At 45.4% G+C, this 20,974-nt stretch overlaps 1 protein-coding gene across 13 annotated transcripts in view; it reads left to right on the top strand.

The window, feature by feature from the left end:
* The window catches only part of ARMC9 (armadillo repeat containing 9), a 137,286-nt gene that overhangs the window by 43,023 nt on the left and 73,289 nt on the right, over positions 1-20,974 (top strand). For 12 of the 13 annotated variants that reach the window (XR_009541021.1, XR_009541019.1, XR_009541020.1 and 9 more), the window contains 8 exons: positions 442-476; positions 3,435-3,546; positions 6,576-6,668; positions 12,034-12,124; positions 13,995-14,118; positions 16,254-16,408; positions 17,876-17,952; positions 20,470-20,544. Coding sequence is in view for 9 of the 13 variants with exons in the window: in XM_060151868.1 (XP_060007851.1) it covers positions 442-476; positions 3,435-3,546; positions 6,576-6,668; positions 12,034-12,124; positions 13,995-14,118; positions 16,254-16,408; positions 17,876-17,952; positions 20,470-20,544 (762 nt within the window). In the remaining 4 variants the exon portion in view is untranslated. The remainder of the gene's footprint in view (positions 1-441; positions 477-3,434; positions 3,547-6,575; positions 6,669-12,033; positions 12,125-13,994; positions 14,119-16,253; positions 16,409-17,875; positions 17,953-20,469; positions 20,545-20,974) is intronic. The other variant, XM_060151869.1, reaches the window with a different exon arrangement.

The raw sequence follows: 20,974 nt of genomic DNA, 5'->3' as shown, positions 1-20,974 counted from the left end.
TTCCATAAACACCTCTAGAGCGACTTGGTGCTAAGTGCATGTGTTATTTGTATACTCAAAGATAAAATCTTAATAAAGAAGAAAACCAGGATAATAAACTGATTTTCATTGCTTTTGTTCCTTATGATGTCTTTGACTAGGCAGCTTTAAGTTCCTCTGGGAGCTTGGTCAGGGCGAACCCACCCGTTTTCTTATAGACTGCTGCTTGGAGTGGAGTAGCAACAAGCCAGAGGTGGGTGGCTTGGGAAATGCATCAGTAGGGTATTACTAAACTTGGACTTGGGCTAATTTTTAAATCATATACGATTATGGTTGGAGAATCCTGGTGGATGAAACACTTTGCAAATCCGTTGGTTCTGTGCCGTTACAGTGATTTGGGATTAATGCATTGCTGTCAATGTCTAACACGATCTCTTTCCTTCTCTCCCCCTCCCCCCTCAGGCTTCAACCATGTTAAGAGCCTCCTTGGCACCCGTGTAAGTAACTACTCTTAGGCATTGTTATTAAGGAGAATAGCTATGGGTAAAACTGAAATTCAAAACAGTTTTAATAAAAGCTCTTAACCGCCTCGCTTAGACGAATTCCTTTGATTAAGCTGGAGCTACATGTGGGTATTAAAGGAAATACCAGTAATCATAGGTAATACTTATAAAATACTTACAAAAGTATCTTTTAAAGTCAATTCTATTTACGTTGGTGAGGTAGCATCGAATGGAAGAAATTGTTGAATTGTTCCTATAATAGTCTATAGAAATCAGTTTAATCTACTGTCGTACGGCAGTCCACAGAACGTGGCAATGTCTAGATTTTATGTTCTCTCCTGAGTCACATTGTGACCAGGGCCACAGGATAGCTCTGTGTGTGCTGGGGCATTCCTATCCAAGTCAGTTAGGCTGTCCCCCTGGGGGTATCTGAGGCACGGGGGCTTCACCAGGCATATGTGTTGCACTAGCAGGGAAGTTGAGAACCTTTGGCATGGACACGAGGACTAGGGTGGGTTCTCGTGACCCTCTGAGCCAGCCTTGGGTGGTGGTGGGGATTGGAGGGTGCTATGATATTACCAAGACACCTGCGGTCGATACAACATTCCTCCTTCCCTCGGTCTTGCCCGAGTCTGACATTAACCCTGCACTCTGTTCACTTCACCAAGATGGTGGCTGTAGGATGCAGTGCTTATGAGCACGGACTGCCAGGGTTCAAACCCCCCTCTGCCACCGGCTCTGTGACCTTGGACCACTTTTATAACCTGTCTGTACCTCAGTTTCCTCATGGACTGTGGGAGAGTGGCTGGACCACAGAAATGGGGGATAGCCGAGCAACTTAGTAATATTGCCATTATTGGCAAGTAAATATGGCCCAAACATATATGACCGTTTTTCCTCCTTTGAGTAGAAGCTCCCCAGCTATAGAACATTATCAAACTTGGCTTTACAAATGGAACTTTTGTTGTCTAGAGAAAGAGCCTGTTTGCATTTTAAATTAAAACTTTCTTTCATTTTGAAATAATTTCAGAGTTGCAAAAATAGAACAAAGAATTCCCATATACCCTTCACCCAGATTCCCCAGTGTTAATATTTTACACAAGCCCAGTGCAGTTATCAAAATCAGAAAATTAATGCTGAAAAAGTCCTGTCCTCTAGTCTGCAGGGCTTATTCACATTCTATCCGTTGTTCTATTATGTCCTTTCTCTGGTCTGAGGTTCAGTCCAGGATCACACGTTAGTCTTGTCATGTCTTAGTTTCCTTTAATTTGAAATCATTCTTCAGTCTTTGTCTTTCGAGGCCTTGACACGTTTGAAGAATACTGACCAGTTATTTATAATTGGAATTTTTTAAAGTATTTGTATTCATTTTTAAACTCACAATAGTATCTGCCTCTGGAAAAAAAATCAAAATAATCAATGTGCCATGTACAGAGGTTTACCATTTGCTATATTAAATAGAAGACTCTGACGCTCCTCCCCAGGAGTGTTAACTGAGACCCCATTCGATGCCCTCTTTTCTGGCTTTTTCTTCCAGGCCCGATAAGAGGATCTCATTTTTTTCTTTTAAAAACTAACCTTAAGGGAACACCCTGGCGGTCCAGTGGTTAGGACTGTGTGCTTTCACTGCTGAGGGCACGGGTTCGATCCATGGTCTCGGGGAGCTAAGATCCTGCAAGCTGCGTGGCGTGGCCAAAAAAAAAAACTAGCATGTAATTTTTTTCCTATAATGTAAGTAATACATGCTCATTATAGAAAATTTGAGTCTATAGAAACATGAAGAAGAAAATTTAGAGAGCCCCAAATCCTACCTCCCAGAGGTATTAGCTCAGTTTTTCCTCCACCCTTAAAAACAAATGAAACCCTACAGCTTTAGTCTTTGCACTCAATTCTTCATGAATTCTCATTTAATATTAATATTCTCTGCACAGTATTAGAAGAATCATATTTTGTTTTGTTCTTAGTTTTTTTATTTTGAAATGATTATAGCTTCATAGGAAGCTGAGTCCCTCAGTGTCTCAGATAAGGTGATGACATCTTATCTGACTGTAGTACAACAGCAAAACGAGGAAATTAACGTGGAGACAGTGCAGACCTCATTCAGTTTTCCATTTTTCTATACACTCCAATCTTCTTCTATTCAACAAAACGGAATGTGAAGATACTTGTTTTAGTGACAAGGCATCTGAGGTGGTCCCTTTTGTTTCTGGCCAGCCAGATGCAGGTGTTGGGTCATCTGCGCCGTGTGGATCTCTGAACAGCGGTCTCTCTTAGTTGAAACCTGCCTTCGCCTGAGGTCTGACTCGGAGTCCTCCTGAGGAGGGTTTGCAAATTGCCCTACTTACTACCTGTCTCACTGGCACGTCCCCACTGCTGCTTCCTGGCCACACCCTCCTACCTCCTGGATGGTCAGCTGTGCGCCTCCTCTTCGCAGTTGTTTTCTGACCCCTGTTCTGTCCTTCACATCCCCCCAAGCCAGTCCGTCAGGCTTGAGAGGGACAGTGGCTTCAGGTTTTTAGGGAGGACCCTAGGGTAGCCTGCTGAAACTAATAGGCTTTGGACTTTGCTCCGGATTCTAAATAGAACTCAGGATTCTATGATGCCTCCAAGGTGACTTCATCCCCATGGTGTGGAGTCCTGGACTATTGTGAACGTGGTGGTATCTAATCCCATTAGGCCGAGACTCCTTGTTTTAGGAAAAGTGTTATATAGACCCTGGTACATGCAACAGAAGAGACAGAGCTGAGCCCGTTGAAGCTGGGGTGGGGGGCCTGGAACCCAGCCCTCTTGGTGGAGGCCTGGAGTTAACACGAGGAGCACAGAGAGCAAGTGGGCCACTGCCCGTCCAGTGTGTCAGAGCAGCTCTAGATGAGACTGTCATGATACTCAGGAGGTGTGATGAACACTCCCTTTTGCTCTGTTCTTTCTCTTTGAACTTGTGTTGCTGAGTAGGAAATTGAAGGATGTCCCATTACTGCCCTCCTTGGATTATGAGAAACTGAAGAAGGACTTGATTTTGGGGAGTGACCGCTTGAAAGCCTTTTTGTTGCAGGCTCTGCGCTGGGTAAGTACCTTTTTCTTGAAGTTAAAAAAAAAAAAGGGGGCTTCCCTGATGGTGCAGTGGTTGAGAGTCCGCCTGCCGATGCAGGGGACACAGGTTCGTGCCCCGGTCCGGGAAGATCCCACATGCCACGGTGCGGCTGGGCCCGTGAGCCATGGCCGCTGAGCCTGTGCGTCCGGAGCCTGTGCTCTGCAACAGGAGAGGCCACAACAGTGAGGGGCCCAGGTACCGAGAAAAAAAAAAAAAAAAAAAAAAGACCATGCTGGTTTTCTTGGCTGGCTGCCTTGCCTGTATCTTTTAACCCACCTTCTCAAAATCTTTCTTCATGCTTCCTGCTGACACCAAGAGTGCAAATGAAAAGCAGCTTCTGAATATCACTGTGGTCTCTTTTACAAAACCCCTATGTTGACGTCACAGCTGCCATTGCCTTCACTCGATGATTTGATACATGATGATTTGGTACATGTAGTTTCAAGGCCCCGGAGACGTCCTGGCATCTGGCCCTTCTCTGGTCCTGAGCCAGACTCACAGCTGGTGGCGTCGGTGTTTTAGAGCACGAGTCCCGCTCACACTGACCCCCGCAGACACCTCTGGATTTAGGTATTCCCGCGCAGCCACGCGAGCAGGCATCAAGGGTGAAAACTTACTAACAAGTCTTTAAAGAAAATAGAGTGTAATCTAAATAGTTACTTTTCTGGGAATGCCCTGGTGGTCCAGTGGTTAGGACTCCACGCTTCCCCTGCAGGGGGCACAGGTTCGATCCCTGGTCAGGGAACTAAGGTCCCGCAAGCCGCGCGGCACAGCCAAAAAAAAAGAAAAAAGAAAAAAAGCCTTCGTTTAAATAAGTAAATGGTTGCTTTTCTCGCCAGTTTTCAGACTGATCACAGTTAAGGCAGTGGTTCTCAAGCTTTCTGGTCCCAGACCTCTTGACAAAAATTACTGAGGAACCCAAAGAGCTTTGTTTATGTGAATTTTATCTACCAAAATTTCACAGTATTAGAAGTTAAAGCTGAGAAAACGTAAAATATATATTTATTAATTCATTTAAGATGAACAGTAATAAACTGAGGACATAACATAACATATTTTTTATGAAAAATAACTATTTTCCAAACTAAAAAAAAATTAGTGAGAAGACTGACATTGTTTTCCACTTTTATAAATTTCTTTAATGTCTGGCTTAAGGGGGGCAGCTGGAGTCTCATCTCTGCTTCTACATTCAGTTTGTCACAGTATCTATCACGCTTCATATGACCTCTGAGAGGTTGATCATTAAAAAGGCAAAACATGCCTTAGTATTATTATGAAAATAATTGTGACCTTCTAGACTACCCTGAAGGGACTCTCCAAGTGTGGTATGGGGAACCCTTCTAGATCCCCAGGGTTCCCCAGACTACATTTTGAGAACTGCTGGCCTAAGTCAACACTGGTTCACTCTTTTTTTAAAAATTTTTATTGGAGTCCAGTTTATTCATTTATTGGGCTCTCTCTAGTTGTGGCGAGCGGGGGCTACCCTTCGCTGTGGTGCGTGGGCTTCCCATTGCGGTGGCTTCTCTTGCTGCAGAGCACGGGCTCTAGGCGCGCAGGCTTCAGTAGTTGTGGCATGCGGCTCTAGAGCGCAGGCTCAGTAGTTGTGGCACACAGGCTCAGTAGTTGTGGTGCACGGGCTTAGTTGCTCTGCGACATGTGGGATCTTTCCGGACCAGGGCTTGAACCCGTGTCCCCTGCATCAGCAGGCGGATTCTTAACCCCTGGGCCACCAGGAAAGTCCCTGGTTCACTCTTTAACTGAACAATCTATTCTAATTCACCTTGAAATAGCGTCAAACCCCTTCATGGATCCCCAAATTTCAGGTTATCTTGACGTCCAGATGCCTCTGAGTGATTTCCCCATCTCTCTGGGAAGCACTTGCACTCTGACGGTTGGCAGTGCTTCCGGGAATGTGGTCTGGAGGAGCGCTCTGAGGACGCTCCAGGATCAGCAGGGAGAGTCCTGGGGCCAGTGTGTCTGCTCTGGTTCTGTTGACTAGAGTGGGTGGGGTGGCGTGAGTAACCGCGAGCGGCTGTCCCTGCCCGGAGGTTTGCCGCTGCTCCAGTTACCAGCCTCCCTTTGGTTCTTCGATTATCCGCCGGGCATTTGCTATCGGTCCATGCTATTAAGCCTCTTGGCGAGACAGGATGTTCCTTTGCCGAATGAATGTCATAGAACAAGCAGGAAAAATAAAGAGATCCTTGTAATTCTGTCTGAGACCCCTCCAGCCCCTCACCCCTCCACCCCAGCCCAGCAGTAGCCTCCGAACTCACCAGAAGGGCGGCAGCCCCGGTGACCGTGTAAAGCCCATGGGTGAGAAGGCGGGAAGAGCAGCAGACTGTCCGGAACCCAAAGGTGGAGGTCCTGAGAGGCCGGTGTCCCGGAGAGGTGGGACCCACTGCGGCCAAGGAGGGAGGCCCTGGGGGAAGAGAGGACCGTATGCAAGGAGGGCGGTGCCAGGGGTGCCACACGCGCACGCACACACAGTATCCGCAGTGCTGCTGTGCCGGCCCCATGGGTCTACTCTGTGCGCCTGGCGCTCATTCACGGCCCCCCCGTCGGGCACCACGCAAAGGCACCCTGTGTTTTCACACCCCCTCAGCTGGACCACACGTCCCCAGCCCCCACTGCGCTCACATCCCCCCGTGCTGCCCAATAGTCTGCTCGTCCTTCGGGTACCAACTCTTGAGCCACTTACGGCAAAAAAAGCAAAAAGCCCTCTCCAGGCATCGGTGTGCTGTCTCTTACCTGCTCCCTTACAGTCCAGTCCAATACAATCCTTCACTGCTCTGGAGGTTACGTGTGTAAGTTGACTCCTGCATCGCCCATTCAGAAGTACATTGTGATTTTTTGTTAACTGGCTGGTTGGCTGGTTGGCCACCCGGCTGGGTATTACTCATCTTGTTTGGTGAAATGCATAGTTACTGGTGCTGCCAGCTGCGGGAACAGTTTCCTCCACATCGACACTTGGGTTCTGTTGCCCTTGTTTTTCTTCATTCTAGCGCTTGACCACGTCGCACCCTGGAGAGCAGAGGGAGACCGTTCTGCAGGCCTACATCAGCAACGACCTCTTGGACTGTCACAGCCGTAGCCAGGTGGGTGAGAGAGGGGCCAGCGCCCAGCCAGGGCCTGCATTTCTGGGAAGGATCTCAGAAGGAGGAGGCTTTCATTTCTATGCATATCTTCATCGTAGTGACTGTATGCCAGCCTGAGGCTTCTGTTAGCTTCTGAAATCTGCTGTCCACCCTGGACACTGGCCCACTTTTCATTTCTAATGCAGAGTCCTAAACAACTTAGTACTGCTGGATTCAACTCTGCAGCCCTTTTCTGCCATTTTTCCTTTTCTCAAATTCCCCGCTCTTTCTCTCACCCCACTGCTTACCATGAGTCCTGAAAACTCAGCATGACTTACAAGGGGCAAGGCAGGTAAGCAGATTCAAATTGTTTTCATCTGGGCCTGACTTAAAAAGTGTCTTGGGCTTCCCTGGTGGCGCAGTGGTTGAGAGTCTGCCTGCCGATCCAGGGGACACGGGTTCGTGCCCCGGTCCGGGAAGATCCCACGTGCCGTGGAGCGGCTGGACCCGTGAGCCATGGCCGCTGAGCCTGCGCGTCCGGAGCCTGTGCTCTGCAACGGGAGAGGCCACAGCAATGAGAGGCCCGCGTACTGAAATAACAAAAGTGTCTTCAACACTCTTTGTATATAGCTTTGGACCAGATAGGTCTAATGGTGCAGTGGGTAAAGTATGGGGTTTAGAGGGAGATAAACTGGTTTCAAATCTCTGCCCCACCGACTATTGGCCAGACACCCTTAAGCAAATTTCTCAGTCTCAGGGAGCTTTCCACCACCAAGAAGGGGCCATCACCTGCCTCGTGAGGTTGTTGGGATGGCTGCATGTGGTCACGTGTGGGGAGAACTTAACCCAGGGCCCAGCTCGGAGGAGTCCTCCTCCCGCCTCCTCATCCCTCTTCCCCAGGGTTCTCAGCACCTGGCCTCCTACCGAAGGAGGATCGACAGCTTGAACATGCCCTATGCAGAGAAGATACTGCATCTCATTATTTCAGTTTCATCCAAAATGCTCTAAAAACTTCATCTCCCTACTGTTAGGCTTCACAGTGTGTGCCCTGAGTGCAGTATCAATACCTCTTAGGATCGCTGATGAAACAGCCCCGGAGAAAGCTTGTTGCGCGTAATCTGTTGTGTGCACAGGCGACAACATTTAAGGGTTTTGAGTTTCTTCTTCTTGTACATAATCGTATTGTTCCCATGAAACAGTTAAGTATGAAAAATAGTCCCTCAAATTCTTATTTTCTTTTCCTTTTTTTTTCTGTTGGTATTTGTAATGGCACGGAAACCAGCCTATAAGACACGAAGCAGCTGAAGAATATACTGTCATGACTTAACGAACTCCAATTCAAAGAGTGAATTCAATACTGATTCTTTCTGAACTGTGATATTTCATTGAATCTAAGATGTAATTTCTCCCCCCATTTTAGCATTTCCGAAACTGGGGTGTATCTAATAGCCGATGGCCTGTTACAGTTTACCTTGCAGTGCTTTTTTTCTTTCTTGGTTATATATAAAAAAAATAATATGTCCTCCCATGAAAGGTGTCTTAGGTTTTGTGATATATGATATTTGTCAAAATGCCGAAATCTTTATAGCCACTGAAGATGTCATATCTTCCTCAGGTCATTATTTTTAATTGCTATCGCTTATTTATTTTTTTAAATAAGGAATGAGCTGGAGTTACCTTAAGATGTCAGAGAATCTGCAGAGCAGGAGAACTCCTTGGGAAATACGGGTGCCGTGTCACCATGACACCAAAATAAATTGGGATATATGTAGATATAGATATATATATAGAGAGAGATATATATATATCCCACGTTTTGTTTATCCATTGATCAACAGACACTTGAGTTACCTCTACCGTTTGGCTGTTGTAAATAATGCTGCATTGAACATGAGTGTGCACGCCCTCACTTTTGTCTCAGTCAGTTCCTTGCTTTTCTTTGTAGTGTCCTCATTTGCATGTGTACCCTGAATAATATAGTGTTTGATTTGGGGTTTGCTGAGTGGCAAGCACAGACCTTGCTCTGCAAGGAAAGGGTATTGTTCCCATGTTAGAGGAAGGCACCTAGGGGAAGATGACATGAATAAAATTGCTGGATTATAATCAGGCGTAGCTTCCCTGGGCTCTTAATGGTCCCCTCTGGGGACATTGGTAATCAAAGTCAGGACAGAGTCCCAGGAAGCACAGGGCCTCTGGCAGGGCTGAAAGGTAGGCCAGGTGCTGGTTATCCAGCAGCAATATGTATGGCCAAGGGGAATGGTGAGCCACTCTGTAATTTGGGTTTTTAAGCTTGCCTCGTCTCCTTCTAGTTCTCAGGAGCTGATCACATGCGAACACTTCTGTGGGGATGAAAAGACTTTCCACAGCTGATCCACACAGCAGGGTGTGAATGGGGGAGCTGGAGCTTCATCAGAACAAGGGCAGGGGTATCCAAGTGTGGATGACTCTGGGCTCACCTTACCCAGGTAGTTTGCACTCTATTTGAAAATATGTTACATGGTGCACTACTTTGGATCTCTGGCCGTATTTGCTAAAACTGCATAGTCTGTGTCCTAGCAAAACCACTCCTAAGTATAACCCCAACAGAAATGTGTCCATACGTTCAACTAAAAGACGTGTAAGAATGCTCATAGCAGCACTATTTATAAGAATCAAAACACTGGCTATAACCCAAATGTCCCATCAAGAGTAGAATGGATAAATCAACTGGGATGTATTTGTAAAATGAGATGTACAGAGCAATGGGAAGGAGCACACAGCATACAACACGGATGACTCTCACAGACATAATACTGAATGAAAGAGTCAGACATAAAAGAATACATACTGCATGACTTTACTTATTAAAACATTTAAAAACGGACAGAACTAACCTACGATATAAGAAGCCAGGAGAGATATTGCCCTTGATTTGGAAAGGGACCCCGGAAGGGCGTCTGGGGCTTTGGTTATGTTCTGTTTCTTTCTTTTTTTTTTTTTTTTTTTTTTTGCGGTACGCAGACCTCTCACTGCTGTGGCCTCTCCCGTTGCGGAGCACAGACTCCGGACGCGCAGGCTCAACGGCCATGGCTCACGGACCCAGCCGCTCCGCAGCACGTGGGATCTTCCCGGACCGGGGCACGAACCCGTGTCCCCTGCATCGGCAGGCGGACCCTCAACCACTGCGCCACCAGGGAAGCCCAATGTTCTGTTTCTTGATTTGACTACCGGTTACCCACGTGTCATCAAGCTGTACACTCATGATCTGGGCAATATTCTGTATGGATGTTATATTTCAATAAAAATTTTACCTAAATGAATATGGTACAGTGGCAATAGGCATCTTGGGGATGACAGCCTTTGGTATGTTACTCTCTTGAGTCAGTCATTCAGCCTGTACTGGTGGCCCTCCACATCTGGGGCACAGCTGCCTTCCAGAAATCTCTTTTCACCAAACGTATGTTGATTCCTTGCAGCCCTTTCCTGAATTGGATCTCTGTTTCCAATATTCCGGATTGTCTTCTTGGTGAAGCCTTTAGTTAATAGCTTCTAGAAAAAGGATGGATGGGGAGTATATTTTTCAAGACTGTGTATGTCTGAAAATATCGTTATTCTTTGTATAGAACTCTGGGTTGTAAATAATTATCCTTCAGAATTTTGAAGATATTGCTTCATTGTCTTTTAGGTTCCAGTGTTGCTGTTGAAAAGTCCCAGGCCATTCTAATTCCTGACCCTTTGTATGTGACCTGTTTTTTTCTCTCTAGAAACGTGTTGAATCTTTTCTTTTTCACCAGTGTTAATGAATTTCCCGTTGATGCCTTTCATGATGTGTATTTGACACTGTTTTGGGCACTTTGTGACCCCTTTCAATCTGACAACTTTAGTTCTGGGAACTTTTCTTGAGTTGTTTTGTTGATGATTTCCTCTCTTGTTTTCTCTGTTCATTCTTTCTGAATGTTGGGCCTCTTGAACTGGTTCTCTATCTTTTTTCTCATATTTTCCATGTTTTTCATTTTGTTCCACTTTCTGGGAGATTTCCTCATCTTTATTTTCCAACCCTCCTGTAGAGTTTTTCATTTCCCTTTTTTGTGTTTTTTTGTAGCATTCTGTTGTTTCATGGATACAGTTATATCTCTGAGGATATTAATGACAAATTTTTGTCTATTTTTAGTTTTCTTCTCCCTGCACAGTCTCATTTCCTCCAAGTTGCTTCTCTCCCCTGCCCCATTTGTTTTGGCCTTATTTTCCACATTAGAAACTTTCCTTGAGTTCCTGGTAGACCTTGGTTATCTCCTGATGTTTAGAGTGGAGGGACTGAAAAGCTGACTGGTGGTTCTGAAGGTGAGGGTCAGGCCTGTAGGCATAGAGCTCCACTGAGGGTGACCCTGGTGGGCCATCTGTTGGGAACCTCTGATTTCAGAAACTTTAGTTCTTTCCCTGTTTCCAGGGCTGGTCATTCTCCTCCAGGAAGTGTCTTCTAATCTGCCTAGAAGGTAACAGTCTGGTTGGCAGTGTTCCGAGAGCCAGGTAGGGGAAGAGGACGGAGGTGGCTCTCTGTCGAGCATTTATCCTGCTTTTAGGCACCACCCCTGCTCCATTTTGGTGTGGCAGCCCTGCTCACCTGTGCCTGCTGTCCTCCGTCCAGAGACCTTTTGTGTTGCCCTCAAAAGAGAGCACTCCCAGATGTGTGATGGGAGGTGAACGGGAGGACAGCTGTGCAGGAGCAGCGCGGGGGGATCTAGCTGCTGCTCCACAGCTTTCATTCCTTCTTCTTGATTTCCCCCCAGTTCTCGAGACTTCTGAGGGTTACGTGACGTAAGCTGGTGATTCCTCATTGCCCGCTTGGCGTTCTCGGGTCTGCTAAGTTTGTTACCATCCTGCATTCCTGATTCCAAGATTGTGTTGTTATAGTTTCTTGTGCTGTCCTCTCTGTCCTTGAAGATTTGTCTCCTTAAAAAATCCATTTAGTTTTATGGTGGTTTATGGTGTTGTCCTCTCTGTCCTTGAGGATTTGTCTCCTTAAAAAATCCATTTAGTTTTATGGTGGTTTTGGAGGGAGCGAAGTTAGACGAGTGTTGGATCACTTGTTCTACCTGGAAGGACATCAGCAACAGTAATAGCAAGTGGTGTTGCTTACTCGGTGTCAGTCACCATTCTAAGTGCTTCGAATAATTAATTCTTCTAAATTTGGAAGTCTGAAAAACATATTTTTTTGCCAACTCTCAGAAAAAAATCAGTTGGAAATCAAGACTGAATCACCTCTAATAAGTTCACTCAGAGGAAGAGAACAGCAGACCTGCAGAGGAGACATATGCTTCTCTCTCACTTTTCTTTCACTTCATTGCTTTTCCTCTTTTGATTGATATATATTTTTTTTTAATTATTTTTTTATTTTTTTCTCCCACAGAGGAGTGTGCTGCAGCTGCTGCACTCGAAGAGCGAGGTGGTACGGCAGTACATGGCCAGGCTCATCAACGCTTTTGCATCCCTGGCAGAAGGTGAGACGGCAGCTCTCCTTGCCGACTGAGGGAAGAAAATGAAAAGCTGAGAATTATGTTTTATTTGGTGGACAAAACTGAAGACTTAAGCCCGGATGCAGCATCTTACATAGCTCAGAGGGACTGCTCCGAAGAGGCAAGGGGGGAGCCAGGGTATAAAAGAGTTTTTGCAGCAAAGATGAGGTAGACAGAGCATCAAAAGCTTACTGTTAAAGAAAACCAGACATCTCAAGTTAAGGAATTCAGCACTTTTCTGTGTACGGGAAGATGCAAGAGTCTGGGCTCACTGAAATCATTCCTTTGACAGGCACCTCAGCGATCTAGGGCCATAGCCTGTGCTTTCCCATCCTGAACCTCTTCAGGATGCACCGCTGGGGGTGGCTGCAGGGGCTGAGGGCTTGGCAGTGGGCAGCCTGTTGGTCTCCATCCTGAGTTCCCTCAGGGCTCACCGTCCAGAGTGGCTGCAAGTGGCTTGATGTCTGCAACATCCTTTGCTTACTGATACGGCAGGCAACATTTTTTTTTTTCATTGATACCTTCAAAGAGAAGAGCTAGGTCTTGTGGATGTGTCTTTCCCTGTGAAAACACATTCTTCCCCAAGTTTCTTAGCAATGGCATGTGATTCCTCAGTTTATTACTGTTTAATGCATCTAAGGTCTTTTGAAAAACTTAGTTGTTGTCATATTGCTGTAACTTATGTCAGAGCAAATTTTGATGGTTTGGGAGTTTATTTTTTTAGCCTTTGGTTTTATTTTGTAAACTTTCTGGTATTGTAACGTAGTACTTTTTAGATTGCTCTCAAGATAGCAGGTAATGCATTTTTTATCATTTTCTACTTAAGACCAAATAAGGTTGGTGAAATAAAGGGATCCCAATAAGCACTATACCATGTCTTTCAAAACACTAATCCTTTTAAATCAAGAGGATTTGAAAATTCCCAAAATAACATGCCACCATAATTTAACTCAAAATGATTTTACAAAATGCCATTACCTCCCATAAATTCTAATTTGTTTGAGCTCTTTTTAACACGAATAATGGGAGTTTTAAATTGTGACTGTATGACACTCCAAAAGTTTTTTCATTCATTTGTTTGTTGTTCCAGCCATTTAACAAACATTTTATGATAAGCCAGGGTATGTGCCAAGGACCATTCATATAATATGGTTGAACTTTATGTCTGAAATTAATGTCATCTGTATCAAGATACAAGTTCACAACAGACTAGTGATAGGGTCCCAGGTATGGTTCCTAACTTCTTCTCCAGGCCATGGGTGTGTCCAGAAAGCACTACTGGGCTGCCTCTGTTGTTAAGACTAAGGGGTTCATAACACACAGATTCATCACCCCCTTTTTCCTTGTGATCTGACTTTTGGGTTCAAGATTTTGGGTAGGGACTTCCCTGGCGGTCCAGTGGTTGAGACTTTGCCTTCCAGTGCAGGGGGTGTGGGTTCAATCCCTGGTCGGGGAGCTAAGATCCCACATGCCTCACGACCAAAAAACTAAAACATAGAACAGAAGCAGTATAGTAACAAATTCAATAAAGACTTTAAAAACAAAAAATGGTCCACATCAAAAAAAATCTTAAAAAAAAAAAAAAGATTTTGGGTAAATAAAAGACAGTGCTCCGCACAAGAACACAGTGATGAATCATGTTTAGATGACAGGAAAAGTGGGTTTCCATTCATTAGATAGTTGATTGAGTAAAACCAACTTGCAGTTGAAATATGCTTTAATAAGTTTTCTAGAACATAAAATTACCCAAACTCTACGTGTGTTATATGCAAAGTTTTCACAGAAAGTGGTTTGGGAGCATGAACTTAACACAAGATAAATTCTCTCCCTTGTTCATCTCTGGTTATATGATTAGGTCGCCGCTACCTTGCCCAGAGCACAAAGGTGCTGCGGATGCTGGAAGAGAGGCTGAAGGAGGAAGACAAGGACGTCATCACCCGGGAGAACGTTCTCGGGGCCTTGCAGAAGTTCAGCCTCAGGTGCTGACCGTGCAGTAGGTCATGGTGGCGCCTGTGAAATCAACTTGGGAGTTTCTTAGCCACTGTTTTGTGCTTATTTGGTCCCAGTGACAATCCAAGATGCAGGTGATATTTTTCAGTGAATGCTTAGAAGAGGTTGGGTGACTTTCTGAAGAAGAGCTGGAAAGCGTACCTCGGATCCACTAAACCATCCTGCTCCTACACTTTAAAGCACTGGTCTATTCTCCTAATGACCATTATCTCGTGCTGACCAGGTGCTAGATGCTAGATTGTGTCTCAGGCCACGTGCAAGGTTTGGAGATAAGCACGTGAATGCACCCCGAGAGAGCCTCCACCTGCAAGAGCCCACAGTTCACTGTGGGGGAGGCACGTGTAGATGCGCAGTCACAGTCGGGGGGGTAGGTCGCTCTGTGGAAGTCAGGGGTTCCTGGTCACCCATCTCGGCCGCCTGCGCTGTCGTCTCAGCCTGGACCTGGTCGTGACTTGGGAGTGCTCCACATTCGAGACTTAAAACTCGGACACCTCATCTTGAAGCAGATCTGACGTCCTCCCAGAGCCTTTTTTTTTCCTAAATTGGCAGCATTATTAAGGTGTATTTTACATACCACAAAATTTACCCGTTTTAAGTGTACAATTCAATGATTTTTGGTAAATTCACCAAAAGTTGTACAACCATCGCCACAGTCTAATTTTAGAACACTTCCATCACCACAGAAGGAAACTTCATGCCTACCTGTAGTCACTTTTCATGCTTATCCCTTCGCCCTGGGTAACCACCACTCTGGTTTCTGTAGATTTCCCTGTACTGGTGTGGTCTTTTGTGACTGGCTTCTTTCACTTGTTTTTGAGGTTCATACAAGTAGCAGGTACCAGTACTTTGTTCCTTTGTGTTGCCGAATAACATTCCATTACGTGGACAGACCACATTTTGTGCATTCATTCATCACTTGATGATATCTTGGTTGTTTCTACTTTTTGGCTATTACGCATAATGCTGCTATGAATATTTGCATACACGTCTTTGTGTAGACCCATGTTTTCTTTTCTCCTGGGTAGGTATCTAGGAGTGGAATTGCTGGGTCATATGCTAATTCTTCCAGAATCCATATTCCCTGATGACCACCTGACTTTTTCGTTGACTACTAAGAATTTTAGTACCTTGAGTCCCTAACTTTTTCTCTCAGTCCCTAACTTTTTCTTCCCACCAGATGTGGTTAACATCTGACTGACTCTCACTAATAAACTAAAACCTGAAAAGGGACATATTCTAAGTGTGTATATGTTTTGTGGGAGGAAAGCTGTAGGTATGTAGTTCCTACTATTTGCCATGTCCCTGCTGATGAAAATTGCTCGTTCTACCTATATGAATTGAAAGAACTATAAATGATCTCCAGAGTTATTACTTCCTCAGATCATAGGAACATATTTCTGTTTGTTTATAAAGATGATTTAGCTTGATGTTGACTGTATTTGAAAAACTTTTAGAAATTTAATAACTTTAGTTATGATAGTGCTTAGTCCCGTCAATTCTTAAGGTTGACATGATAACCTCCACTGTAACACATTATGATGAGGCATTGAATTTTGTAAGATTTTACACCTGAACCTTGGGTAGAAAATAATTCCATATAAATTGTATTACCCAGGTTACTAAACTAGCCTTACTCTATAGAGATCTGAATCAAAATAGTATTGAGCTGGTTTTATATGAGCTGGTCTTCTTTTTTGTGTTTCTTTACTTTTACATAGCTCAGAGTGCCTAAACTACATTATATAGACTAGACTTCAGGTAAAAATCTGTTTGTCAGTGAACCATTTCTATGACTCTGTTTCCTGGGTTAAGTAGACCAAAAGCTATCAATAAATATTTATTAAGTATTTGAAGTACCACGCTGCTAATTCTAAATATTGAAAAGGAAGCTTTCAGAGTAGGAAGTCTCCTTACTGCCTGATTTTTCTTTAAACCTTTAATAACATCCCTGAAAGGTAAAGAATTTATTGTTGTAGTTTCCGTTGTACAGGTCTAACAGTAAGATATTCGCCAGGGTCCGTGACTTCTGTGAAGTTTCTTTTCTGATAGGCATTCACACTACTATGTACTGTCACATGAAAGGTTTCCTGCTGACTCCCTGCAGGCTGTTTCATCCTAGGCGCCCACTGCAGACAGCGATGATTCAAGATGGCCTCATCTTCTGGCTGATTGACGTCTTGGAGGAGCCTGACTGCCTGTCAGACTACACGCTCGAGTACTCGGTGGCCCTGCTCATGAACCTCTGCCTCCGGAGCACAGGTCTCACTGTTGCCGTCCCCCTGCCCCCAGGCTCTGGAGTACCCACGAGCCTGATGTGATCTGCCTTCCGTTTCCCTCCCAGAAAACTCAAAACAGAAAAAGAGTGTGAAGCATGTCCAGCTAGGTATAAAGCTACTGAATCCCTAAAGCCAAAATACCACTCTGGCCTTGGAAAGAATAATTTATACATATATGTATGTGTATGTATATATATACTGCATATATATGCAGTACCCACATCAAGAGGAGATTGAATTACATTACGTTTTTCTTCATTTTCATTGCATTATTCAAAGGTAGGAAGTGAAGAATTATGATCTGTTTTACCTGAAGACAGAGAAGTATGTTCCCAAGATTCCACAGGATTAAGTTGATGACAGAGCAGTGACATTAAACCAGGCTTCCTGCTCTTAATCACAGTCGCCTTCCCCACTCCACCTCGTACAGACAGCAATTCCCATGTGACATCTTAGGTCATTTATGTCTTGATCAACAAAGGGAGTGATTTTAGCTTTCCTGCAGGTTCCATCCCACTTAAATGATCTGTTCCCTGGGATGGAAGAAGCTTCCTTGGAGAGGTGCCACGTCCGGCCCACGGCTGACCTCTGTCTGAGAAGGTGTTGAGAAGGTGTTGGGAGGTTACCTGGATAAATAGCTCAGGGTATTTGTTAGAAGCTCCTTCACCCTCAGACGCCTTGGAATCTGAACCACCTAACTGTGTGTTGTTGACTGACTAAATGACTAATCTTCTCTTTTAAAAACATAGCGTATGCAAATTTCCTAGCTTTAAAACATTTATCAGATTATAATCGGCTTTTCTTTATTATCATCAGTTTATTTGCAATGATTGTCATGATGATGTTTGGAATTCCTGAAATAGCTGGAGGATTTGTAAGTGATGGCCTGTGCACTTGGGAGGAGAGCATGGCCCTTTGACTCATCGTGCTTTCAGTGTAGTGAACAGCTCTGACCTCCTGAATAATAAGAACCGCCGCCACTTACTGAGCACTGGGAGTGTGCCGCCCTATACTGAGCTGCCGGGACTTCCCTGGCGGTCCAGTGTTTAAGACTCCGCGCTTCCAATGCTGGGGGCGCAGGTTTGATCCCTGGTCGGGGAACTAAGGTCCCACGTGCCGTGGCGCTTGGCCAAAAAAACACAAAAAACTGATGCTGTCTTTCTGTCTCATGGTCCTGTCTCCTTTTCTCAGATTGCTTTGGGAAACTTTAGTGTTCACATCCTGAGATACACTGAGCTACTTAATTCTACATTGCCCTTTGAGGTGGACATTATAATCACCAAGGGACCCCAGAGGAAGAAATTGGGCCCCAAGTCGGTGAAGTGACTCACCCAAGGTCACACAGCTCACAGGCAGAGGAGCCAAGGTTCATATTCAAGTCTGCCTGACCTGAAACTGTGCCTCTGAGTTTAGACATGTCCTGTTTTGTTTCTCTCTTTTTCTCCTAAAGGGAAGAACATGTGTGCCAAGGTGGCGGGCCTCGTGCTGAAAGTTCTTTCGGATCTGCTCGGCCATGAAAACCGCGAGGTACCCAGTCAGCGCCGTAAACCCCGGGCTTGGGGGAGGGTGGCCGGGGGTACTTGCTGCACTTGCCCTCTTCCAAGTATTTGTATAAGCTACGTCGGAGCTTTCATCATTTTTAAATTCTGGAACCCAGAGCAGGAGGCTGTTCCCTGGCTTCCCGTTTGTGAGCACAACTGCCGTTCGCTGGCCTGTACTGCTCCCTCCCGGGGGTTATTTTTGCCTCCTGGTCATCTCCCCCTGCTTCACTCCTCCCCCTATGTTGACACTCCTCTGTTGGGTTTAATATATGTCCGTGGACACGTATGTAACATGAAATATATTTAATATTATGGGTGTGCTCAATTTGTATAAATAACATTGCCCTCTAAGTCTCATCCTTTTCTTCCATTTTCACTGTGTCTTTAGGACCTTCCCTGTTGCCTTCTGTACGCCTAGGTCCTTAACTCTCACTGCTCTACAGCAGCCCCTTGTTGGCAGCCCTGCCGTTTCACTTATCCAGTCCCCCAGGGGTGCCCTGTTCGCTTGCCTTCACCTCTCTGTGCCACAGCCATCCTCGGTGGACGTGGCTGCACTTACCCCTCAGGGGCCCGAGCCGGAGCTTCCCTGGGGCGTAGACACTCGTCACTGCTGGCTCACCCCATATGTCAGTCTTGGGTCAGAGTCCTGCAGAACTGTCCGCAGGATGGCCGTCCTGGCTTCTGCTCTCATCCGTGTGGTGTTCTAGCCAATGGGAGGCAAGCCCTTTTTAAATAAAATAGAGGTCTGGATCAGCTAACACACGCTATGATTATTCTCTCACCCGCTTGCTACAAATGCCTTTGTGGAAACCGTGACATCACTTTGCACCTGAAGCCAAAACCTCCACAAAGATCTGCCCTCTTTAGCCGGCTCTTGATATACGTTAAGAGTCAAACAGAGAAAAAGCCAACAGGAAAAAAAGGACAAAGCGTATAAATGGACAGTTTACAGAACAGTAAATCTTGATGGTCTGTAAATATGAAAAGATCTTCAATTTTGCTAGTAGTCAGGGAAATGAAAATAAACACAACTATAGGATGTCTTCTCTTACCCATTAGATTAGCAGAAATGAAAAGTGGTAATAAATCTGGTTCTGGAAAAGGGTGGTGGGAAATGAGACCTCCCCCATTGCTGCGGAGAGTGTGTGTAGCATGCAGTCCACTCGAAAGGGAAAGCCCGTCTATCAAGCGGCTGCCATGTACCATGTCCTGTCTGGCTTGACGTTAGGGTTACTTATGTGCGTAAAACATGGGTCCTGGCCCTGAAGAGCTCATGGAGAGACATAAGTATAAGTTTAAAAATATACCAAATCCTGGGAGTTAGCTGGTGGCCTAGGGGTTAGGATTCTGGGCTTTCACTGCCGTGGCCCAGGTTTAATCCCTGGTCAGGGAACTGAGATCCTGCAAGCCGCGCAGTGCAGCAGATAAATAAATAAATACTGAATCCAGCGCAGAAGCGGAGGGAGGTATGTACAGGGAGCAGAGCAGCCTGTCTGGGGGCTTAGGAAAGGCTTCCTCTGAGGTATGTGTGAGCTGAGTTTTATTTTTTAATTATTTATGTATTTATTTATGTATTTATTTATTTTTGGCCACACTGTGCGGCCTGTGGGATCTTAGTTCCCTGACCAGGGATTGAACCCGCACCCCTTGCATTGGAAGCGTGGAGTCTTAACCGCTGGACTGCCAGGGAAGCCCCTGAGCTGAGTTTTAAAGGATGAACCATAGGTTTCCAGATAGACATATATGGGAAGAGCATTCCCAGCAAGATGAGCTGCTAGAACCAGGCCAGGGCATGTCACAGTGTGCTGTCGGGGGGGGGGCGGGGGGCAGTCCCTTAAGTGGAATCTGTGTAGTGTGAATTCCAAGTGGCCGGAAGGAAGGAGCAGAGGAAGATGATATAGAGGCCAAACCTTGAAGGGCCCTGTGTCCTACAATAAGGAGTTAGGACTTTCCAGGTAGTTTCTACAGAAGGTTCCCGAGGTCGGGGGAGGGATGATTTGGCCCATGCTGTAGAATCTTGGCAATGATATGATGGTTGGGTTAAAGGGTGAACATAGAAGGCAGAGAGACCCTTTTGGAGGTCTCATGTAGCCTAGGTCATGGACGATGATGTCTGAACAAGGACTGTAGCGGCACCTATGGAAAAGATGGGTTCCCACTAAAGATGGCTTGGAGACCCAACATTGGAGGGTAAGAAGAGAGAGGAATCAGTGATGCCTCCAAAGGTTCTAGCCTGAGTCATCAGGATGACATTAATTCAGCAATGACATGTAACGGGAGTAGACTTTGGGAGAGAATGATGCCCTTGGTTTTGAACTCTTAGTTTTAGCTGTTGCCCTGGGCCGTGCCAGGTGTCTGTCATTTGGAGACCTGCATCCTGGAGCTCAGGGAGCTGTGAAGGTGGCAGTGCTCGCCAGCCAGGCTGTTCTCAAGGGTAGTGTGTGATGTTTGAGTTGTGTGGTATTTGAGAACCTGAAAATGACTGTTTTTTCTCCCCTTAAAGATACAGCCGTATGTGAATGGAGCTCTGTACAGCATCCTTTCTATTCCGTCCATTCGTGAAGAAGCAAGAGCAATGGTAAGAAAACGTGCTGTGGGATTGGTCAGCTTCTGTCAGTGCCACGTTCAGAGGCTATTAGATTAAGGGGCTCCTGATGGGGCCCCAGGGAAGGGCTTCAGATAGCTTCTGAACTCCCTGAAATTGTATCCCAAATACATATTTGCAGTTTTCTGGGGAGAGAGTTTGTGGTTTTTATCAGATTCTCAAGGGATCCCAGCCGACAGGATTAAGAACCACAGCGTCGGAAGTTCCTAGAAGGTTTATTTTTTGGAAAGTTGTAGACATTTTTAAAAATTTAAGTGACTCATTTTAACTGGGGGCTTTGGGAATGCTTGTGGATTTCATAGTAGGAGAAACTTAGCAAGAAAATGATGAAACGGGGAAAATCATCACCCAAATTCACCTCCAGGCTTCCTGGAGGAATTGTAGCCGTGAGACCTGGGGCAAT

Source organism: Lagenorhynchus albirostris, chromosome 6 (assembly GCF_949774975.1).
Source record: "Lagenorhynchus albirostris chromosome 6, mLagAlb1.1, whole genome shotgun sequence".
Taxonomy (NCBI): Eukaryota; Metazoa; Chordata; class Mammalia; order Artiodactyla; family Delphinidae; genus Lagenorhynchus; species Lagenorhynchus albirostris.
Note: the sequence above shows the minus strand (reverse complement) of the source record. Positions and strands in the feature narration are given on the sequence as shown.